Genomic DNA, 24002 nt, shown 5'->3' with positions numbered 1-24002 from the left:
CTTGTTTACAGTTAAAAATAATAAAATATTTTGCAGAAATACTTGAAGAGTCAAAAACAGAAGAATTTAAAAATAAGACTATTTCCTTAAGTTAAATTTCAAAAACCTCACTTGCAAAACAAATCATGACATCTCGTCATCGGAGGTTTCCGGTTAATTGCAAAATGTATATCGCAGCTCTGGGCAACAATCTAAAATAGCTGATCCCCAGAGAGCTGGCATTAGAACATAGAACATAGAACATAGAACATTACAGCGCAGAACAGGCCCTTCGGCCCACGATGTTGCACCGACCAGTTAAAAAAAAACTGTGACCCTCCAACCTAAACCAATTTCTTTTCGTCCATGAACCTATCTACGGATCTCTTAAACGCCCCCAAACTAGGCGCATTTACTACTGATGCTGGCAGGGCATTCCAATCCCTCACCACCCTCTGGGTAAAGAACCTACCCCTGACATCGGTTCTATAACTACCCCCCCTCAATTTAAAGCCATGCCCCCTCGTGCTGGATTTCTCCATCAGAGGAAAAAGGCTATCACTATCCACCCTATCTAAACCTCTAATCATCTTATATGTTTCAATAAGATCCCCTCTTAGCCGCCGCCTTTCCAGCGAAAACAATCCCAAATCCCTCAGCCTCTCCTCATAGGATCTCCCCTCCATACCAGGCAACATCCTGGTAAACCTCCTCTGCACCCTCTCCAAAGCCTCCACATCCTTCCTGTAATGTGGGGACCAGAACTGCACACAGTACTCCAAGTGCGGCCGCACCAGAGTTGTGTACAGTTGCAACATAACGCTACGACTCCTAAATTCAATCCCCCTACCAATAAACGCCAAGACACCATATGCCTTCTTAACAACCTTATCTACTTGATTCCCAACTTTCAGGGATCTATGCACACATACACCTAGATCCCTCTGCTCCTCCACACTATCCAAAGTCCTCCCGTTAGCCCTATACTCAACACAACTGTTATTCCTACCAAAGTGAATTACCTCACACTTCTCCGCATTAAACTCCATCCGCCACCTCTCGGCCCAACTTTGCAACCTGTCTAAGTCTTCCTGCAGACTACGACACCCTTCCTCACTGTCTACCACACCACCGACTTTGGTGTCATCAGCAAATTTGCTAATCCACCCAACTATACCCTCATCCAGATCATTAATAAATATTACAAACAGCAGTGGCCCCAAAACAGATCCCTGAGGTACACCACTTGTAACCGCACTCCATGATGAATATTTACTATCAACCACCACCCTCTGTTTCCTATCCGCTAGCCAATTCCTGATCCAATTTCCTAGATCACCCCCAATCCCATACATCTGCATTTTCTGCAGAAGCCTACCATGGTGAACCTTATCAAACGCCTTACTAAAATCCATATATACCACGTCCACTGCCTTGCCCCCATCCACCTCCTTGGTCACTTTCTCAAAAAACTCAATAAGGTTAGTAAGGCACGACCTACCTGCCACAAAACCATGCTGACTATCACCTATCAATTCATTACTCTCCAAATAACTATAAATCCTATCCCTTATAATTTTTTCCAACATCTTGCCGACAACAGAAGTGAGACTCACCGGTCTATAATTCCCGGGGAAGTCTCTGTTCCCCTTCTTAAACAATGGGACAACATTCGCTAACCTCCAATCTTCTGGTACTATACCAGAGGCCAACGACGACCTGAAGATCAGAGCCAGAGGCGCTGCAATCACTTCTCTTGCCTCCCAGAGAATCCTTGGATAAATCCCATCCGGACCAGGGGATTTATCTATTTTCAGACCCTCCAGAATATCCTGCACATCCTCCTTATCAACTGTAACACTGTCTATTCTACTCCCTTGCAACCCAGTGTCCTCCTCAGCTATATTCATGTCCCCTTGCGTGAACACCGAAGAGAAATATTGGTTCAATGCTTCACCAATCTCCTCCGGTTCCACACATAACTTCCCTCTGCCATCTATAACTGGCCCTAAACTTGCCCTAACCAACCTACAATGATGTTCTAGGGCTATGATGAAAACACAACTTGCAATAGCCGAATACCCTCTCCTGTATGGCTACCATGAATCACAATAGAAATTACACTTCTGCCTTTCAAGTTGTGTAGGCTGGCACTTCAAACAAGTGCCTGTCTTCCAGACATGAGCATATACTTGGACCCCAGAAGCACCTTTAGGGCTACTTCCAGCCTTTGCTCCCTGCTTTGTGCTTTTAGATCCTACCTTTCTCCCCATCATTGTTTCCACCACCTTATTTCCTCTAATGCATTTCCCCCTTCCTCCTACATTCAGCCACCAAATCTCTCACCTGGTCTTCCTTGCTCTGATGGGGGAACCTAGAACTAGAGGACAGTGAAAAAACTCCCATTTTTTGACTGAGGTGAGGTGGAGAGTTGTCAATCTTTGAAAATCTCTTCCACTGAGCACAATGCAGGCCAGGTCATTTATTCAATACAGAGTTAGATAGATTTTTGATTGACAAGGGAGTTGAGGATTATGGGAGACATGCTGGAAAGTGAAATTGAGACCATAAATCAGATCAGCCATGATCTTTTTTTCTCATAGAAACCCTACAGTACAGAAAGAGGCCATTCGGCCCATCGAGTCTGCACCAACCACAATCCCACCCAGGCCCTACCCCCACATCTCTACATATTTTACCCACTAATTCCTCTAATCTACACATCCCAGGCCACTAAGGGGCAATTTTTTTTAGCATGGCCAATCAACCTAACCCGCACATCTTTGGACTTCTTTTGACATCTTCTTGAATGGTGGAGCAGGCTTGACTGGCTGAATGGTCTACTTCTGCTCCTATTTTTAAAAATCTTATGCTCTGCACTCCCAGAGACTTTTGGTTCCTTCAACCACTCTCTGGCTGCCACAGATCTCCAATTGCCCTGACATTTTGAAGAATCTCAGTCGTTCTCCAGAGATCCCACAGTCTCACATCTTTGCTTTCCCCGTATACTAAGCATCAATCCCACTTCCCAAATGTTCCCAGGGCTCTCACGCAATTGTCAAACACAGTCTTCCCAACTCTGAGCTCCACTATGTTGAAGTCCTTCAAGGTTTCAGATTTCAATCCCACTCAGTGTTCCTACAACCAGTTCCCCACAGTTATTCCCAACTTCTTCACACTCTCGCATACCATGCGTAACCTCTGCAGTCACCACCCCTTACACCAACAGCAAACCCCTTGTTTCCTCAAAGCTGCTATCATCCTCGAGTCTTTCCTGGTAAGACACTCAATAACCATTTCAACATAGCTCTTCCATAGCCTGCCACATATCAATCACATCTTCAATAAAAGCTTAGGCCTTAACCAAGCTCAGAAATTGATATCAATAACATCAGTAAAGGAATCTAGTGACTGGAGGCATTTAATGGCCATGAGAAAAATTCTGAGCAAAATGCATACAATTGGAAAATTGCAAAGGAGGAACAAAGAACAAAGAACAGGAACAGGCCCTTCGGCCCTCCAAGCCCACGCCGCTCCCTGGTCCAAACTAGACCATTCTTTTGTATCCCTCCATTCCCACTCAGTTCATATGGCTATCTAGATAAGTCTTAAACATTCCCAGTGTGTCCGCCTCCACCACCTTGCCCGGCAGCGCATTCCAGGCCACCACCACCCTCTGTGTAAAATACGTCCTTCTGATACCCGTGTTAAACCTCCCCCCCCCCCACCTTGAACCTATGGCCCCTAGTGAACGTCACCACCGACCTGGGAAAAAGCTTCCCAGCGTTCACCCTATCTATGCCTTTCATAATTTTATACACCTCTATTAGGTCACCCCTCATCCTCCGTCTTTCCAGTGAGGGCAACCCCAGTTTACCCAATCTCTCCTCATAACTAAGCCCTTCCATACCATGCAACATGCTGGTAAACCTCCTCTGTACTCTCTCTAAAGCCTCCACGTCCTTCCGGTAGAGTGGCAACCAGAACTGGGCACAGTATTCCAAATGCGGCCGAACCAACGTTCTATACAACCGCAACATCAGACCCCAACTTTTATACTCTTTGCCCCGTCCTATAAGACGTCCTAAAAGAACACAGAAATTGAATAGTGAAAAGAGACACACCTGGAGGTACTTTTAGTCATAGTCACAGAGGTTTACAGCATGGAAACAGGCCCTTCGGCCCAATTTGTCCATGCCGCCCTTTTCTTTTAAACTCCTAGGCTAGTCCCAATTGCCCGCATTTGGCCCATATCCCTCCATACCCATCTTACCCATATAACTGTCTAAATGCTTTTTAAAAGACAAAATTGTACCTGCCTCTAATACTACCTCTGGCAGCATGTTCTAGACACTCACCACCCTCTGTGAAATAATTGCCCCCCTGGACCCTTTTGTATCTCTCCCCTTAAACCTATGCCCTCTAATTTTAGACTCCCCTACCTTTGGGAAAAGATATTGACTATCTAGCTGATCTGTGTCCCTCATTATTTTATAGACCTCTATAAAATCACCCCTAAGCCTCCTACGCTCCAGGGAAAAAAGTCCCAGTCTATCCAGCCTCTCCTGATAACTCAAACCATAAAGTCCCGGTAGCATCCTAGTAAATCATTTCTACATTCTTTCTAGTTTAATAATATTCTTTCTATAATGGGGTGACCAGAACCATACAGAATATTCCAAGAAGATGGTCGTACTAATGTCTTGTACAACTTCAGCAAGACGTCCCAACTCCTGTATTCAATGTTCTGACCAATGAAACCAAGCATGCCGAATGCCTTTTTCACCACTCTGCCCATCTTTGACTCCACTTTCAAAGAGCTATGAACCTTAACCTCCAGATCTCTTTGTTCTATAACTCTCCCCATTGCCCTAACATTAACTGAATAAGTCCTGCCCTGGTTCGATCTACCAAAATGCATCGCTTCACATTTATCTAAATTAAATTCCATCTGCCATTCATCAGTCAACTGCCCAATTGATCAAGATCCTGTTGAAATCCTAGATAACCTTTTTCACTGTCCACTATGCCATCAATCTTGATGTCATCTAAAAACTTACTAACCAAACCTCCTGAATTCTCATCAAAACTAATATAAAATGACAAATAATGGTGGACCCAGCATCAATTCCTTCAGGCACACCGCTGGTCACAGGCCTCCAGTTTGAAAAACAAACCTCTACAAGCACCCTCTGTCTTCTGTCGTCAATCCAATTTTGTATCCAATTGGCTACCTCATCCTGGATCCTGCGGGATTTAACCTTATGCAACAACCTACCATCTGGTACTCTGTCAAAGGCCTTGCTAAAGTCCATGTAGACAATGTTGACCGCAGTGCCCTCATCTACCTTCGTGGTTGCCCCTTCAAAAAACTCAAATACGTGAGACATGATTTACCAGTCTCACGCCGACAGTCCCTAATCAGTCCTTGCCTCTCTAAATGCCTGTAGGTCCTGTCTCTCAGAATACCTTCTAACAACTTATCCACCACAGACGTTAGGCTCACCGGCTTGTAGTTCCCAGGCTTTTCCCTGCAGCGTTGAGAACATCTGGTTAAAATATAAATATCTATAATGTACAGTATTAATTTTCTCACCAATGGATGTAATTCTCATTGCCATGCGCTACTTGGTGTTACAATTTTGACTCTAATCAAGACTTAGCAATGCCTGGCACTGATATTTTTAATGGGCATTAAAATGACCATTATGCTTAAGAAATTGCTTTTCAGTCTGCCCACCATTAATCACCTACATATTACTGAAGTTTTAATCTTTCCTTTCTAAGTCAGCCAAGTATATTAATACAGATACATTTTCTTGCTCGTTTTGTGCCTGTCATTTTAGTCCCACTTCATTCTTGACACTTGCCCTACAATTAGCCACTCAGTCCTTCAGCTTCTTCACTGGACCCTGCTGCTTCCACAGCCAGCGGGAACCAGTTGAAGACTGAAACAGAGTGATACATACCATAAAAAATTATTAAACTTAACTACACAATTGCAGTGTGTGTTGGAAATGCCTGCCATTTGAAGTGCCACTTTGGTCAGAGACTTCCTGGGGCGACATGGTGGCACAGTGGTTAGCAATGGGGCCTCACAGCGCCAGGGACCCGGTTTCGATTCTCGGCTTGGGTCACTGCCTGTGCGGAGTCTGCAAGTTCTCCCCGTGTCTGCATAGGTTTCCTCCAGGTGCTCCGGTTTCCTCCCACAGTATGAAAGATGTGCTGGTCGGGTGCTTCGGCCATGCTAAATTCTCCCTCAGTGTATCCGAACAGGCGCCAGAGTGTGGCAACTAGGGAAATTTCATAATAACTTCATTGCAGTATTGTGAGCCTACTTGTGACTAAGAAATAAACTTTAACTTTCCTATTGAGAAGCCTGGGCCATAAATTCATGCAGGTTCCCAGGACATACTCCACAGCCCATCCAATGGTAAATTAGGCAGAATAAAATTCTCAAGAATTATTAGAACAGTGAAAAAAAAAGTTTATTCTGTGTAAAGCAAAGATAAAGGAAGACAAACTGCAACACTGTTAAGCAATTTTTCTTTAAAAGTTATAAATACAGTGGAGCCCTGTTTTAACGCGATGGTTGGGGTTCATAAAATGTGATCGCGAATGTTATCGGGGTCGTGCCAAATCAGGGTCGCGCTAATTCACTAAGCTGGAAATAGTAAAAAAAAGGGTCCGTCGCGCGATCACATAATATCCGATTTCGCGCTAAATCGCGCTGTACCAAAGTTGCCAATTCGGTTTGGAAATGTCTGATGCTTGTGAAAAGAAGCACACTTTCTAAAGTAAAGACTCATGATAAACTGTTACTAAACAAGAAAGAAAGGATCCAAAATCCTTCTGTTTTTTTCCCCCCCCCCAAGAGCTACAGTCCCAGTATTTAATCTTTTCCTTGGGTGGGGACCTGGCCGTGAATTCATTAGCTCCCTCGTCTGGTATAAATGTTGAAATGCAAGGAACGTACTCAGTTGTGGGGTTAAGTTAAAGTTTATTTATTAGTGTCACAAGTAGGCTTAGATTAAAACTGCAATGAAGTTACTGTGAAAATCCCCTAGCCGCCACACTCCGACGCCTGTTCGGGTACACCGAGGGAGAATTTAGCATGGCCAATGCACCCAACCTGCACGCCTTTCGGACTGTGGGAGGGAATCGGACCACCCAGAGGAAACCCACGCAGACATGGGGAAAACGTGCAGACTGCACAGACAATGACCCAAGCTGGAATCGAACCCGGATCCCTGGCGCTGAGACAGCAGTGCTAACCATAATTTATTTTGATGTTACAGCAGGGTCATTTGCTAATCAAATTGCTCATCCCCAATGCTTTGGTCGACAATTGAGATGCTCACTCTTTTAACACTTGGCTGAGATGCGAACAGTAGCCTCCTAGTCCTTTGGTTTATCCAACAGGATCAAGACCATAATCTTTCCAACTGATTGGTACTGGCTGGCATTAGTGTAAATACTTGCATTCCTTTAAAAGATCTGCTTCATTTGAGTATAATGGCTATGGGAAGTAAAAACATGATTGTGGTTCTGACAGAGCAGAGCTGGTGAATCCCCCTTAAAAGCAGAAAGAAATGGATTTACTCAGCAGGTAGAGACAAAGGCCAGAAAGGGAAGATTCAGATATGGACCATGTAAAGACAGTCAAAATGTTTGCAACGTTAAAGTATGTGCAAATAAATAGCCTAATGCATATTACAAAATATTAACGTGGCAAGCTATAATATATCAACCTATGTCTTACCAGCATAAATATTTAGTCATTGGCATTTCATTTTATTTGGACTTGGTAGAAGTGAGCTATAATTGATTAAAACACACTTTTTAAACGTGTAATCCTCCTGTCCTTGCTGCTACCACCCCAACTTCTGCAATTTAATTTATCCTAATCTTTAAAGTGGACAAACAACCCACCGACTTGCAATGCAGGATTAAAGGATCTTCACTAGTTACAATAGTCAATATAGGCAAATAATAAGAAGCAAACATTTCTGCACATAATCCAGCTGTCTTGGCTGACCTAGTTCTTAAAATAGTACATCAAGAGTAACGGACAGACTCATCTCTGTGTACAAATGTCAAAGACCAGCTGGTGCAAGTGAGCAAATGGATGAACTGTCATTTCCTGATTTTCTCTCCACAAACAATTCATTCTGAGGTATAGTTGCAAAGGTACATGAAGTCTCCTAAAACTGATCACCTTTTGCTTGCGAGTATTGACTCAGTACCTACCATACGCTCAACTCAATCTGGTCCCACACCCTTTATTTTCCAGCAGGGTTCACTGCATCAGGAAGAAATCAACCTGCTTAGTTTTCTCCTTGCTGGCCGATCGAAACAAAGATGATCTCAGGCACCCTGCTGTGATCGACCAACTCAGCGCAAACCAAAGATTAAACAAAGGACAGAGCTTACTAAAATGTTTTGTTTTATACTGTAACAAAAGGACACTGAAGATAGGGATTTAGTCATTAAGGGGTATGGAAGATAAACGCAAGGCAGATAGGGAATAGATATTGAGTCGGTTTTAACTGAAGAAATGGCACTATTAACATTAGTCATTAGCAATAGCTATAAATCAGGAAAGGGAAAGGAGCAAAGAACTTGGGAAAGTTACATTCACCAGGGAAATGGGCATTGCTGGCTGGACCAGCATTTCATGCCCATCCCTAATTGCCCATGAACTGAGTGGCTTGGACATTTCAAAGGGCATTTAAGAGTCAACCACATTGCTGTGGCTCTGGAGTCACATGTAGGCCAGACCAGGTGAGCACAGCAGATTTCTTTCCGCAAAGGATGCTAATGAACCAAATAGGTTCTTATGACAAACAATGGTCTGAGTGCATGAATCACAAAAGGTTAGTATATAGGTACAGCAAGTAATTAGTAAAACTAATAGAATGTTATTTATGGCGAGGTAAATTTAATACAAAAATACGGTCATGCTCCAGTTACATATGGCATTGGTGAGATCACATCTGGAGTATTGGGTACGGTATTCTTCTCCATATTGTAAAGATGAAGATGTGTGAGCAGATCAGAGAAGGTTTATCACATTAACCTCTTTATGAGGAAAGGTTGGAAAGGCTAGGCTTTTATCTGCTGGAGTTTAGAAGAGTAAGAGATGACTTAATTGAAACACAAGATCCTGAGGCATCATGACAGGGCTAATGTGGAAAGGATGCTTCCACTTGTGGGAGAATTTAGTTCTAGGGGCCACTGTTTAAAAATAAGGGGCTGCCTATTTAGGATAGAAATGAGGAGAACCTTTTTCTCAGAGGGTTGGGAGTCTTTGGAACTGTTCCTCAGAAGCACAATCTTTGAATATTTTTAAGGTAGAGGTAGATAGATTCTTGATAAGCAACAGGGTGAAAGGTTATTGGGAGTAGGCCGAAATGTAGAATTGAGGTTACAATCACATCAGCCATGATCTTATTGAATGGCGGAGCAGGCTTGAAGGATGGAGTGGCCCACTCCCAATTTATATGTTCACTGAAGCAGTTAAATAAGAACGAATATGCTGGACAAACTTGAGGACAAGATCTGCCATCTGTGAGCACTAGAGATTAGGAACTCACCTGAGTCATAATGTTGTACCACTCCAGGGAATTGAACACATAACGTAGACTTAAACTTCAGGGCATGACAGAGAGATAGCTGCTGGGTCAGAGTTACCATCCATCGGATGATAAGTCATTTGTTCTCACAGCCATCCTTAAAAGATCTTGTGGCATTATTTTGAAGAGCAAAGCAGTTCTCCCTGGCAACTTGGTCAATATTTATCCTTCGACAAATATCACAAAATGTCTATTTCGCAATGCCATTTGTGGTACCTTGCTGCACACAGGGCTTTTATTGACAATCAGCAATGGTCCGAATGCATGAATCAGAAAAATTGGTTGCCATGTTTCAGAAAGTACATTTCAGAAAGTAGTTCATTGGCTGTGAAACACGAGGCATGTTTGGAAGCTGCGAATGATCAATGTCATTTGTACAAACAAACATTCAGAGTAGACAAATTACAGGACTGAATTCTCCATTTACAAGACTAATTACAGTGGCAGGAGGCTCCAGCAGCATCTTTCTCGCTGACCAGAATGGCTGGATCCCACAGCAGATTCTGTTTGGAAGTTTATTAATGATGCACAGACGAGTTCCCCTCCAAATCACCTGGCGGACTGGCAGCTGATTTATCCACCGCAGCGGTTTTCATCGCCAAAAGTCTTCAGGGCCCTTATTCAAAGAGTCCAGGTCCACAGACACGTGCTCTACCCCATGGACGGCTCAAAGAAACACACTAACCTCACCTCTCCAGCTTGGGAGGTTAAAGACCAAATACTGCGGATGCTGGAATCTGAAACAAAAACAAAAGATGCTGGAAAATCTCAGCAGGGTCTGACAGCATCTGTGGAGAGAGAATAAAGCCAATGTTTTGAGTCAGGATGACCCTTCATCAGAACTGCAGGCAAAGAAAATAGGATAAGAATTATACGGTGAAGGGTGGTGGGTGTGGCTGTAATTGATATGGATGGCACAGACAAAAAGACAAAGGGAATGTAAACATCAGAGATCCTTGACCTCTAAAGTTTGAAGAAGCTGCAGTAGAGCTTGCCAGCAAGAACAGCAAATCCCCCTGTGACAATGCAGAGCTTGGCCTCACGCAACAACCTCATGGCAACTCCCAGGGAACCAGGCACACACGCACAGCATGTACTTGCGATGGTCACACATCAGCTGCAAGTTGATGGAATGGAAGCTCTTGCAGTTGACAAAAATTAAAGGTTGCTGCCAGGGAGCCCAAAGAGACACATAGGTGAGGGCAATTGCACCCTGCAATTAGAAAGCCTGAGATAACTGCAAAACCTGGGAATCTCTGAGCCTGGATATCTTCGCCCAGAGGAAAGTTTAAATAATGACCGGCCTTCCTGTAGAGAAAGGGTCACCCCCTGAATACACCGATGAGTTGATAACTGTGAAGCTCTGCGGGTCCCCAGTTTATCCCTGGAAAGACTCAGAGGCAAAGAAAGTGAGTGCTGCCGTCACTTCAGAGCCACTGACAGGGAGAAGCCTCCAAACCCATGTGGCGTCGGGTCTTCTTGCAGCATGTGGCATATATGGTGGATTAAATCTCCCGACAACCACAGCCTTTCCCTGTCTCTCACCCATGTGCAAGGTAGAAGACACGTCGATGGCAGTCCCCTCGTGTGGCAAGTCGTCTCCACTGTCTGTGGCTCAGATCCTCAACCTCCTGTTGACGATCTGGCTCCCTCTGGCCATGTCCCCCATACAGCACCTCCTGCTGGAGCTGCGTGCGGCAATGCCTTTCTCTCTTTCACCGCCCGCGTCAAATGAAGATTCCAAGAAAAGCTGCCTGGACCACGAGATCCATTCTCACTTTTGTCTCCTCTTTGAAAAGATATATTGAAGACCAGAATGGTTAAAGGGCGCGGAAAAGGAAGGTGTGAAAGAGAGACCTAATGGAAGTAGTGGGGCAGCTACGCTTTGGCAGCCTAGATTGTAATGTTCCTCATGCTACCTCACCCTGGGACACGGACACATGCGCGTGCATGCACATAAGCAGCAATTCCACAGGTGAGACATCTGGGGTCCCGTGGGGGACGGGTGGGCAAGAACCTGTGAATTTCATGATTGGACCAACGTGGCTCTGCACTCCAATCACTGACTTGGTGTAACTATGAGCTTTCGGTTGCTCATGGTGAATGAATGGAATCCATTTGGCCACTGAAGATTGGCATTAATTGTTAATCTCACTAACTGTCCTGGCTGGAGACAATACACATCTCTTTAGCCTGTGCTTAACCCTCTCTCCACTCACATTGTCTGTACCTTTAAGACTTGATTACCTGTAAAGACTCGCATTCCAACCATTATTTTGTAAATTGAGTTTGTGTCTTTATATGTCCTGTTTGTGAACAGAACTCCCACTTAGCTGATGAAGGAGCAGCGCTCCGAAAGCTAGTGGCTTGTGCTACCAAATAAACCTGTTGGACTTTAACCTGGTGTTGACAGACTTATTATTATTAATTGTTAATCCAGAACACCCCCTCACTGACGGGATAGCAAAATTGATGCAGCTGTGTCCTCTTCACTCTAAGACTTCCAAGCGGCACAGTGGTTAGCACTGCTGCCTCACGGTACCAGGGACCTGGGTTCAATTCTGGCCTTTCGTGACTATCTGTATGGAGTTTTCATGTTCTCCCAGTGTCTGCGTGAGCTTCCTCCAAGTGCTCCGGTTTCCAACCATAGTCCAAATATGTGTAGGTTAGGTGGGTTAGCCATGGTATATGTCAGGGTTATGGTGATAGGACCGGCCTGGGTAAGATGCTCTTTCGGAGAGTCAGTGCTGATTCGATGGGGCGAATGGGCTCCTTCTGCACTGTAGGGATTTGATGATTCTTAACTTCATTTCTGCCTTCTATGCAGCAATGGAAACTTTGACGTGAGGCTATTGAGTTGTGCTTAGCTGGAAGTACAAACTTTGAATTCTGGCTTGTTGTCGCTTCCTGGGCAATGGGGTCTGTGTCCTGTGGAATTGACCTGGATCCTGTCGAATCCTTCACCTGCGAGGCCCCTTTGCCGTGAGTGGACCTGGACACACCCCATCTGGAGACAGTGTGCACTGTAACTTCCAGGAGTTGCCCCCCCATCATGCCGGCTTCAGTGTTCCCTATCCACAGGCTGCAAATGCCCCGTCACCATATCCTCTGCAGCCCAGTACTTAGCCCATCACAGCCCAAGGACGTTGACTTTACACTAAATGTGCACACAGTCCCTGCAGCTGGGCTTCACCATGCTTCCAATGATTTCTCCTGTTGCATGATAGCTGCGCAACTGCACTGTCTCCTATCTCAAGACTTCAGATGGAGGTCCACATAGCCCCTGGATTGTCTATCATCTGTGACTCATTTCCATTACACAGCAGGAATGCCTACACTGTCTGCCAGCCCCAAAACGCAAATGGGAGCCTTGACATCATTCCTGCTACTGAAGAGGATTATGGACAACAGTGACTTTCACAAACCACTGCAGCCCATCCCTAATGTGCCACATGAACACTGTCCCACCTCATATTCTAGATCTGTCTGCGTCCTCTTCCAGCAATACACACGCTATCCTTTCAACCCCCTTCTTTGTCTACTTTTCATGCAGCCTTGCTGGGATCCAGCGCCCCTTCCCTTGGCTTCAGCCTTCCATTGTTTGTCTTCTTCATCCACCTCCATGTCCCTCTGCCTGCCATGAGTCCTTGCCCTCACACCCCCCCACCCATCTGTCCCACTGTACACTTCCCTTCTTCCCCCTCCCCTCACCTTTGTGTTTGCCCTTCCTGCATCCCTTCTCGCACACTCTTCCTTTCACATTGCACCCCTGGTCTTCATCAGCTCACGCACTTTCCCTAACCCCGGCTTCCCTCACACCCCAACTCCGGTCAAACTTTGGACCTTTATCATGAGTCCCGGAGTATGTTGCTGTTCAGGTAGACACTGGTGTATCGCCCAAGGAGGGGAGATGCAATATCTTGCACTCCCCAACCCTTGGTGCAGTACTGATTCCGATCTGGTGATGCAGGACCGTCAACGGGTCCAATAGCACGGTGCTGTCCATGAAGGCCAGCTCAGCATGGAGTTCAGGGGCAGAAATCAATCTGCCCTGGTAGGGTGGTGCACAGCACAATACTGTGGCAGGTAGGCTTTGTATGTCGTACTCACCTCAAAGTCTCTTGAGAACGGAGGACTGCCTTCTGCGCGCCACTCTTTATCAATCTGGTTCTAGACCGACACAAATTCCCACTTGTGTAAGACAAAATTGGAAGACCAAATAGGATGGCCCAGTGGTATTCTCACTGGACTATTAATCCAAAAACTCAGGTTCTGGGGACCCGGGTTCGAATCCCGCCATGACAGATGTTGGAATTTGAATTCAATAATAAAGATCTGGAATTAAGAATCGACTGATAACCATGAAACGCTGTTTAAAAAAGGAAATAGACAAAAGGCGGGTAACTACAGGCCGGTTAGCTTAACGTCTGTAGTTGGAAAAATGCTGGAATCCATCATTAAAGAAGAAATAGCAGGCCATCTGGATAAGAATGGTTCGATTAAGCAGACGCAGCATGGATTCATGAGGGGAAAGTCGTGCTTGACGAACTTGTTGGATTTTTATGAAGACGTGACTAGTGCGGTTGACGGAGGGGAACCGGTGGATGCGGTGTTTTTGGATTTCCAAAAGGCGTTTGATAAGGTAGATGGAGTATAACGTTAACAAATGCGAGGTTATTCACTTTGGAAGAAATAATAGCAAATTGGATCTAAATGGAAAGAAATTACAACATGCTGCTGTGCAGAGGGACCTGGGGGTCCTTGTGCATGAGACGCAAAAACCCATTCTGCAGATGCAACAGGTGATCAAGGCGGCAAATGGGATGTTGGCCTATATTGCAAGGGGGATAGAATATAAAAGCAGAGATGTCTTGCTGCATCTGTAGAGGGCATTGGTGAGGCCGCAGCTGGAATACTGTGTGCAGTATTGGTCCCCTTATTTGAGGAAGGATATATTGGCCTTGGAGGGAGTGCAGAGAAGGTTCACCAGGTTGATACCGGAGAAGAGGGGTGTTGATTATGAGGAGAGACGGAGCAGATTGGGTTTGTACTCGTTGGAATTTAGAAGGCTGAGGGGGGATCTTATAGAGACCTATAAGATAATGAAGGGGCTGGATAGGGTAGAGATGGAGAGATTCTTTCCACTTAGAAAGGAAGCTAGAACTAGAGGGCACAGCCTCAAAATAAAGGGGGGTCAGTTTAGGACAGAGTTGAGGAGGAACTTCTTCTCTCAGAGGCTGGTGAATCTCTGGAATTCTGTGCCCACTGAAGTGGTGGAGGCTACCTCGTCGAATATGTTTAAATCACGGATAGATGGATTCCTGATCGGTAAGGGAATTAGGGGTTATAGGGATCAGGCGGGTAAGTGGAACTGATCCACTTCAGATCAGCCATGGTCTTATTGAATGGCGGGGCAGGCTCGAGGGGCTAGATGGCCTACTCCTGCTCCTATTTCTTATGTTCTTATGAAACCATTGTCGATTGTTGTAAAAACCCACCTGGTTCACTAATGGAAGGAAATCTGCCATTCTCACCTGGTCTGACCTACATGAGACTCCAGAGCCACAGAAATGTCGTTGACTTTCAACTGCCTTCAGGCAACTACGGATGGGCAGTAAATGTAGGCCAGCCAGTGACACCCATGTCCCATGAATGAATAAAAAAATGCCAGCAGCCAGCTATTTTAATAAGCATTACTAAGATGCAAATGAATGCAGATGGCATTGACGCCACTAGACAGCGGGAAGACTAACCAGCCATTGGGAGTATTAGAATAGAATAGAATCCCTACAGTGCAGAAGGAGGCCATTCGGCCCATCGAGTCTGCACTGACCACGATCCCACCCAGGCTCTATTCCCACAACCCCATATATTTAACCTGCCAATCCCCCGGCACAAGGGTCACTTTTGCATGGCCAATCCACTTAACCCGCACATTTTTGGAGTGTGGGAGGAAACCAGAGCACCCGGAGGAAGCCCATGCAGACACGGGGGGCACACAGGCAGTGACCTGAGGCCGGAATTGAACCCAGGTCCCTGGCGCTGTGAGGCAGCAGTGCTAACCACTGTGCCACCGTGCACCCCGCTCCCTCCCCCCCCCCCCAACCCCGATTACAAAGTGTTTTTGCTGGCAGGTTTCTCACTCTTTGGCTCCTGCTAGATTCTCTGCTCCCACTCAGCACCAAACCCACTGTGGGGTGGGAGAATTCCACCCCTAACGTTCAAGTTTTCTGGTCATTAGCACCATTAACTTCTCAGACAAGGCCAATCATTTTGGGTCACAGAAGATAAAGCTGCTTTGAAAATAAATGGTTTTACCAGGGAGAATTCGCATTTCAGGGCGTGTCACAGCGTGTACTGTCAGGGTATGAAAGAGTGTCCAAAGTGAGCATGGGTAACCTCGGTACTGAGGCTGGCTGCCCTGGCAGGCGACCCACTCGATACGATTTGCAAGAAACATTCCAGATATCTGCAAGAGAATGATACACATAGAAAATAACTGAACAGAATACTTGGGCTGCATTCGTATAAAAAAGGTATGTCAAAACTTAACTGAATATTACAATAGTTTTCCCTCTCTCTTTTCCCATGATTAAGACAGATTTAGTATCAGTCGGCTGGATTGACAACGACAGAAACAATGGAGGCCCCTGCTATCTCTACCCAGGACAGGTCCTCATAGAAGACTTCCTCAGCCTGATAAGTAGGGATATCATGTTCCATATCTAAAGCAACTATCTAAACTAAGTTAACAGGATGTGCCACAAAACAACTTAATGGCCAGGCAGTGGAAATAGAACAGATCTAGCTTGGGCATCCACCCCTTGCTAGTTGGATAATGAAGTAAATCATTGGCAAGGGACACACTCAAACCTCTAGAAATAAGGTATAGAAATAGACTTGAGTCTGCAAAAAATACTTTGGATGAAAAAAAGATCACAGCCTGAGGATTCAGGGTCGACCATTTTAGGACGGAGGTGAGGAGCCATTTCTTCACCCAAAGAGTGGTGAGCCTGTGGAGTTCATTACCACAGGAAGTCGTTGATGCCAAAACATTCAATGTATTCAAGAAGCAGCTGGATATAGCACTTGGGACGAATGGGATCAAAGGTTATGGGGAAAAAGCAGGATTAGGTTACTGAGTTGGACGTTCAGCCATGATCATAATGAATGGCGGAGCAGGCTTGAAGGGCCAAATGGCCTCCTCCTATGTTCCTATGCTAATTGATTCTCAAAAATTCATTCTCAAAATGTGGACTTGGCTGGGATCACTGCGCAAGGAGGTGGACGGCATTATTTAACCACCGCAACGGTTTGATGCAATTAAATAGTTTGCTAGGCTACTTCAGAGAGTAATTAAGAGAAACACATTGGCAGGAATTTTCCAGACCCTGGGATAGGTTTTGCTGCAGACTGCCTCAGGACCTTCTGGTTCTGCTGAAGTCTATGGCATTTTGCATGGTTCGCTGGTCTCACCGCTGGGAAACAAACGGTAGGGGTCAACTGGTGTGGGACTGGAGTCACAAACAGACCAGACTGAGGAAATGTGATCAGTTTCCTTCCCTGAGAAACATCAGTGAGCCAGTTGGGTTCTGATGACAATCTGAATATTTCATGCTCACTTTTTACTGAGGACATCCTTTTGCATGCAGATTATGCCGCTGTTTCCAGCATTGTGACCAATGTCATTGAAAATAAACAAGCCGCAAGGAGTTTTGGAGACGAACAACATGCGAATGTCACATTTGAACAGCCTGCAATAAATGCTTTAAGATGGCAGCAATCCCAGAAAACAGGCACCAATTATCGTGTTGAATTGCAATGAAACAAAATTCATTTACAATACCAGGAGCATTTTTGTTTGCAAACACAAAGATTACAATATTAGGAAGGGTTGGTAGCTGGCAAAATATTTAAAAAATTTAATCAGCCAGTCAGCAAAAAGTTAGTGAGCAGAGATAATTAATGTTCCTTCGCAATTCATTTTAGCTTAAGGAGGGTTCTGGAAGTCCCCACTTTAGCAGTTCTTAGAAAAAAATAACCTGCTGCTAGCTTAGAAATGCACTTTGAAGTTGCAATATTCCTGCTCAAATTGAAACCCCCAAGAAAAGCGGTTGATATCAGACTTTTCACTATGAACAACTAGTTGGTCTCTTCTTAACAAGAACATTTATACTGCCCCGCTACAAGTCTGCTCCCTGGCAGCTGAGAAGTTCAGGTTCGTCTCACTAAAATCAATAAACGAAAGATTGCTTGGGGATAAGACATATTGCAAGCAAAGGTGGCTCAGAACACATCCCAATGATATTTTTTCCAGATCACTTACTATACACACTAGATCTGGGGAAGATTCACCACAGCAGCTGGTGAAATTTAAATTCAATTAATAAGATCTGGAATTGAAAGCTAATCTTAGTTTCATGATCACCATCACTATCATTGGCTGTTGTTAAAAAAAAAAACCCTCTTTGGTTCACCAGTGTCCTTTAGAGAGGAAATTTGCTGTCCTAACATGGTCTCGCCTACAGGTGACTCCAAACCCACAGTAATGTGGTTGACTTTTAGCTGCCCAACGAAATGGCCTAGCAGGCCACTCAGATGGGCATCAAATGCTGGTCTTAAAGTAACGCCCACAACCCATGAAAGAATAAATTAAGACAACATGCTGACAATATCTTAACCTCACCTCATAACAGCACCGCAGATCTTTATTTTCATACCAACCATCCATGCGGCTGGTGAGAATCTCAGAGTCCTAATATCCAGCATAGCAACAAACAAAGAACAATACAGCACAGGAACAGGCCCTTCGGCCCTCCAAGCCTGCACCGATCATGTGTTCCTAACTAGACCATCCGTTTGTATCCCTCTATTCCCAGTCTGTTCATGACTGTTCATGACCTCAACAACAAAGTGAAAAGAACAAAAAATAAATTAACTGACAGACCCAGATTGGGAGAGGAACACAGAAAAGAGTGATTTTCAGTGATCACACATTGCAACTTGACGTTGGAGGCTTTCATTCAAAATTATTCAAGATTTTCCACTCAGTCGTGCAAGGGTAATCATAGAATCATCTCCCTACCGTGCAGGTGGTGGCCATTTGGCCCATCGAGCCTGCACAGAGAACAACCCCACCCATGCCCTATATCCGTAACCCCACGTATTTACCCTACTAATCCCCTGACATTAAGGGGCAATTTAGCATGGCCAATTCACCTAACCCGCACATCTTTGGACTGTGGGAGGAAACCCACATAGACTCGGGGAGAAAGTGCAAACTCCACACAGTCACCCGATGCCAGAATTGAACCTGGGTCCCTGGCGCTGAGAGGCAGCAGTGCTAACCATCGTGCCGCCCAATTCTTGACTCAGGACCAAGTGGCTAACATCGTACACACTGCACCGACACAAGGGAAGACAAATTGCCTTCTGAACCCCTATGACCATGGCAGTATGACTGTACATTCCCACTGGAAAAATTCTTCACCCCCAAATTGCCTAAAAAATTTTTTTTTTTTTTAAAGTCTCATGGATTTTGATTGAAAACATTTGGCACTGACAATGAGATTTATGCTCTAAGCTGAAACCACAAACTAAGGGAGAACAGTTTGCAAGTATTTCCAGACAATGAAATAAGACTTTTCAGGAGATGGTGTTCTTATTGAAACCTCAGCCATAAATAAAAATAAATAGGCAGCGAGGAGATTAATGCAGTTTTATCTTGTGAAGAAATATTGTCACAATCATCACAAGACATAAATCCAGCTATCGCATTAACAGAAAATCTTCTACTTTACCTGCAGAAGTGTTTTTTGAGAATTTGCGCCTAAGAAAAACATTCCCTTCTTTACTGCGAACAAATATCAGGTAGTGGTTTCTGTGGCAAGCAAGATACATACCCTCATTTTGTTATTCACCAAATCCAGGATTGCATCATATGGGATTTTATCCAATGGAAGGCTCACTAACCACTCCTGCAGTGTTTCCAGTAACTTCACCACTGGCTGCTGACCAGGGAACAGCTGCCAAAAAAAATAAGAAAAAGTTACTCACTGGGCAAGATTTTCCCAAGAGCTGAAGATCATTACATAACAAAGCATGATCATTTGACAAACTTACATTGTGTTATAAGGCTTTCAATTTCAATTGTGGTTAGCATTTCATGACTGCGCAACTTGCAGTTCATCAGAACCATGCTATGAACAATGATAACATAACACTGTAATCGTCAAAGTGGGTGTGATGAGTGTGATTGCTCTTGATATCAAGGCAGCATTTGACAGAATGTGGCATCAAGCAGTTCTAGCAGAACAGAAGTCAATGGGAATTGGGAGAAAATTCTGCACTGGTCAGAGTAATACCTAGCATAAAAGGAAGATGTTTGTGGTTGAAGGTAAACCACTTCAGTGCCAGGACATTCCTGCAGGAGTTCCTCAGGGTAGGGTCTTCGGCCCAAACATCTTCAATTGCGTGATCAGCGACCTTCAATCCATTAAAAGGTCAGAATTGGGGACTTGTGCTGATGACTGCACAATGTTCAGCACCATTCGCGGCAACTCAGACACTGAACAGTTCAAGTCATGTAGATAGACGTGGACAATATTCAAGCTTGGGCTAAGTGAGAAGTAACATTGGCACCACACAAATGCCAGGCAATGACCATCTTCAAAAAGAAAGAATCCAACCAGCTCCCCTTTGACATTCAACGCCATCACTGAATTCCTCACTATCAACATCCTTGTAGCATTAACCAGAAACTGAACTGGACTAGCCCAATAAATACAATTGCAGGTCAGAGGCCGGGAAATCCACAGCGAGTGACTCACCTCCTGACTCTCCAAACCTGTCCACCATCAACAAAACACAAGCCAAGTGTGTGATGGAATACTCTCCACGTGCACGGATGAGCACAGCTTTAACAACACTCAAGAAGCAGGACAAAGCAGCCCGCTTGATTAACACCCCACCCCATCACCTTCAACATTCACTCCCTTCACCTCTGACATACGCTGGCAGTAAGGTGTACCATCGACGAGATGCACTGCAGCAACTCATGAAGGTTCCTTGGCCAGTACTTTCTAAACCTGTGAATTCTACCACTAAGAGGAATAAGGGCAGCAGATGCATGACAACTCCACCACCTGCAAGTTCCTCTCCAAGCTGCATGTCACCCTGACTCGGAAATATATCGCAGAGTCAAAATTCTCCCTCCCTAATAGCTCTCTGCGTGTATCTACACTACACACACTATATCGTTCAGCATTACTTTCTCATGGGTAATTCGGGGTGCTAGCTTAGCTAGTGACACCCACACCCCAAGGACAAATGAGAGAAAACTCAATGCATAATGCTCCGAACATTATATATAAATATATAAAGTCTACCCCTCAGTGTCCTATCCCCTGATCCCTCCCTCCACTCCTCTCTAGAAATACTGGACAATCTACCTTAAGCTTTCTAAATCCCAATAACAGATGCTATGATTCATTACTCTATTAGATCTCCTTCTGTCACAGAGGGACATCTGCCAATTGTTGCAGCCAGTTTGTACTTCACAAGATTAACAAATGACATTTCAATTCAAAAGAGAGCCTTGCAATCAATATAGTTTATTTGATTTGTGATTTTTAAAAAATAATGGCAATATCTTTTCGTGCCAAGACCAGGAATCATAATCCAGGCTCAGTACATAAATCCTTATGCGGATTAAGCAGAGTTGCTCCACCTGTACTACCGGGCAGCGCAGCAGTCTAAGAAAAATAATAAAAAAAACGTGTTGCACAAATTCATTGTGGACCGGATGTAAAGAGTTGTGCTCACAAAACAGATTTCATGCAACCTGTTGCATATTGCCATAAAGCAAACCAACAGTACAGCATTGTGGTTCTATGTATGTCATGACAGCTGAAGGCACAGATTCAAATTTCAGGACATTGATTTCATTGTGGTTGAGTGGTGTGGGTAAGAAAATGAACACACATTACAGTCACTACACTGGCTACAAAATGCTTGAGGATGTCCTGAGATAACAAAGGCACAATATAAACACAGGTTTCTACCACTGGTCAAGGTGTGCAAGTAGGGGGTCTGCTCCCACCACTTAGTCTTTTATGTTTATTTATTTCGTCACAAGCAGGCTTACATTAACACCGCAATTAAGTTACTGTGAAAAATCCCCTAGTCGCCACACTCCGGCGCCTGTTCGGGTACACTGAGGGAGAATTTAGCGCGGCCAATGCATCTAACCAGCACGTCTTTCGGACTGTGGGGGGAAACTGGAGCACCCGGAAGAAACCCACGCAGACACAAGGAGAACATGCAGACTACACAGACAATGACCCAAGTTGGGAATCAAACCTTCTTGGACTGCAAAATGTTAACTCAAAAAGATAAGAAACAGGAAGAGAAACGAAAAAATAAGCCCCTTAACAGTGTTCAACAGGCCCATGTGTAACATCCAGAGAAGATCAGAAAAGGGGGCTGGGTATTTACTACATTCACTACACAAAATCTAACAATCTGCATTGTACTGAACAGAAACAAAATAAAACTAATACCTTCATGTTTCTGAGCAATAATCATGAATACTAAAAAAAAAACAAGATTCCAAATGTAACATATTTTGCAAAGTCTTTCCAGACCAGCATTCTTTACAATTCCATTTGACGGTTTAAACCCAACAGAATCTTAAAGTGTCTGGCATTATTGAAAAATATCTGTCTGAAAAATTAATCCCTCCTGTCAGTTAGAGGATCAAATCTGTAGATGTCGTGATTTCCTTTAAGAAAGTGCAGTGTTAATCTGTCCATCACATTATCTCAGCCAAGTGACATCATTTAATTGAAGGCTAATAGGAATAAAGGCGTGTGGGGAGGTGGTGGGGGAACGATTGAATTTATAAAACTTCAAAAAAACAAATCACATGGAGAAAGAGTTTTATACAGTTGGCATTCAAAGCAGTGAATTATTCAGTTACAAATAGTAAAGAAATCTGAATACAGCATAGAACCCGACAAATTAACAGCAAAAAGATCCCTTTGAGTGCCATTTTCTTCAGAATTTAGCAAGAACTGTTCTTGCGAGGGTTGAGTGCTTGAGGGCACTTAGAGCCATTCCCAAAAGAACAACCAAGCTACTAACAATGTGCCATCTAGAGCAAAGACTTCTAAACGAGTGTTAAACTTGCTAAAAATGCACTTGCACAACTAGCAAACAAAATAATCTTTCCAAATTTGCTGATTTTAACGAATAATTTGGGGCTTGTCTGATCAGGCTGCGTCGGACTGCATCATCTCATTGCAAAGTGGTTTCGCAGCAGTGAGTCCCTGTAGGACTGACTCCTCATTCAGTTTCTACACGGGGGATTGCTGAACACAGGACAGGTATTTTGGGCAGCATCGTGGCACAGTGGTTAGCACTGCTGCCTCAGCGCCAGGGACCCGGGTTCGATTCCCGGCTTGGGTCACTGTCTGTGTGGAGTTTGCACATTCCCCCCCATGTCTGCGTGGGTTTCGTCTGGGTGCTCTGGCTTCCTCCCACAGTCCAAAGATGTGCAGGTTAGGTGGATTTGCTATGCTAAATTGCCCCTTACGGTCAGGGGGACTAGCGAGGGTAAATGCATGGCGTTATGGGGATAGGGCCTGGGTGGTATTGTGGTCGGTGTCGGCTCGATGGGCTGAATGGCCTCCTTCTGCACTGTAAAGATTCTATGATTTTCCTGACTCATGGGATAGAGATCATCGATGGAGTATCATCCATGGGTGAATTTCAGAGCAGCAGAGTATTATCACAGCCTCTCTGGTCCCTCAGCTACAGTTGCTGCTTAGAAGAACGAACTATCTACAAGATGCACTGCAGGAACTCACCAAGGTTCCGAGAAGGACAGTAGCAGGGATCGGGGAATACAACCACCTGGAGGTTTCCCTCCAAGTCACTCACCATCCAGATTTGGAAATATATCGCCATTTCTTTGCTGTTGCTAGGGTAAAATCCTGGAACTCCCTCCCTAACAGCACTGTGGGTGTACCTATACCTCAGGGACTGCAGTGGTTCAAGAAGGCAGCTCACTGTCACCTTCTCAAGGACAACTAGGGATGGCAATAAATGCTGGTCCAGCCAACTATGCTAACATCCCAAAAATGAATTTAAAAAAAAAAAATCACAGCTGTAATTGAGAAATAAACTCTGCTGGAATTCATTTAAATATAGATGTTTTGTTGTACATCACAGAGCATTCATTCAAAAAAGGAAGGTGCTTTGGGAATGGAGAAAAGGTGGGAGAATCACCCTAAGCGAGTTGCTCATTTGTAGAGCCAGTTCAGACATGATGGGCCGAATTGCCGCCTCCTGCCCTGTAACAATTCTGCAACTCTTGTGGCATATTCC

At 44.6% G+C, this 24002-nt stretch overlaps 1 protein-coding gene across 1 annotated transcript in view; it reads right to left on the bottom strand.

Annotated features, from left to right (window-relative positions):
- Nucleotides 1–24002, bottom strand: part of qsox2 (quiescin Q6 sulfhydryl oxidase 2) — a 106181-nt gene that overhangs the window by 16045 nt on the left and 66134 nt on the right. The window contains exons 9-10 of the mRNA XM_078226269.1: nucleotides 19517–19639; nucleotides 15933–16083 (exon numbers count right to left, since the gene is read on the bottom strand). Of these exons, the coding sequence (XP_078082395.1) occupies nucleotides 15933–16083; nucleotides 19517–19639 (274 nt within the window). The remainder of the gene's footprint in view (nucleotides 1–15932; nucleotides 16084–19516; nucleotides 19640–24002) is intronic.

Source organism: Mustelus asterias, chromosome 13, assembly GCF_964213995.1.
Source record: "Mustelus asterias chromosome 13, sMusAst1.hap1.1, whole genome shotgun sequence".
Lineage (NCBI taxonomy): Eukaryota > Metazoa > Chordata > Chondrichthyes > Carcharhiniformes > Triakidae > Mustelus > Mustelus asterias.
Note: the sequence above shows the minus strand (reverse complement) of the source record. Positions and strands in the feature narration are given on the sequence as shown.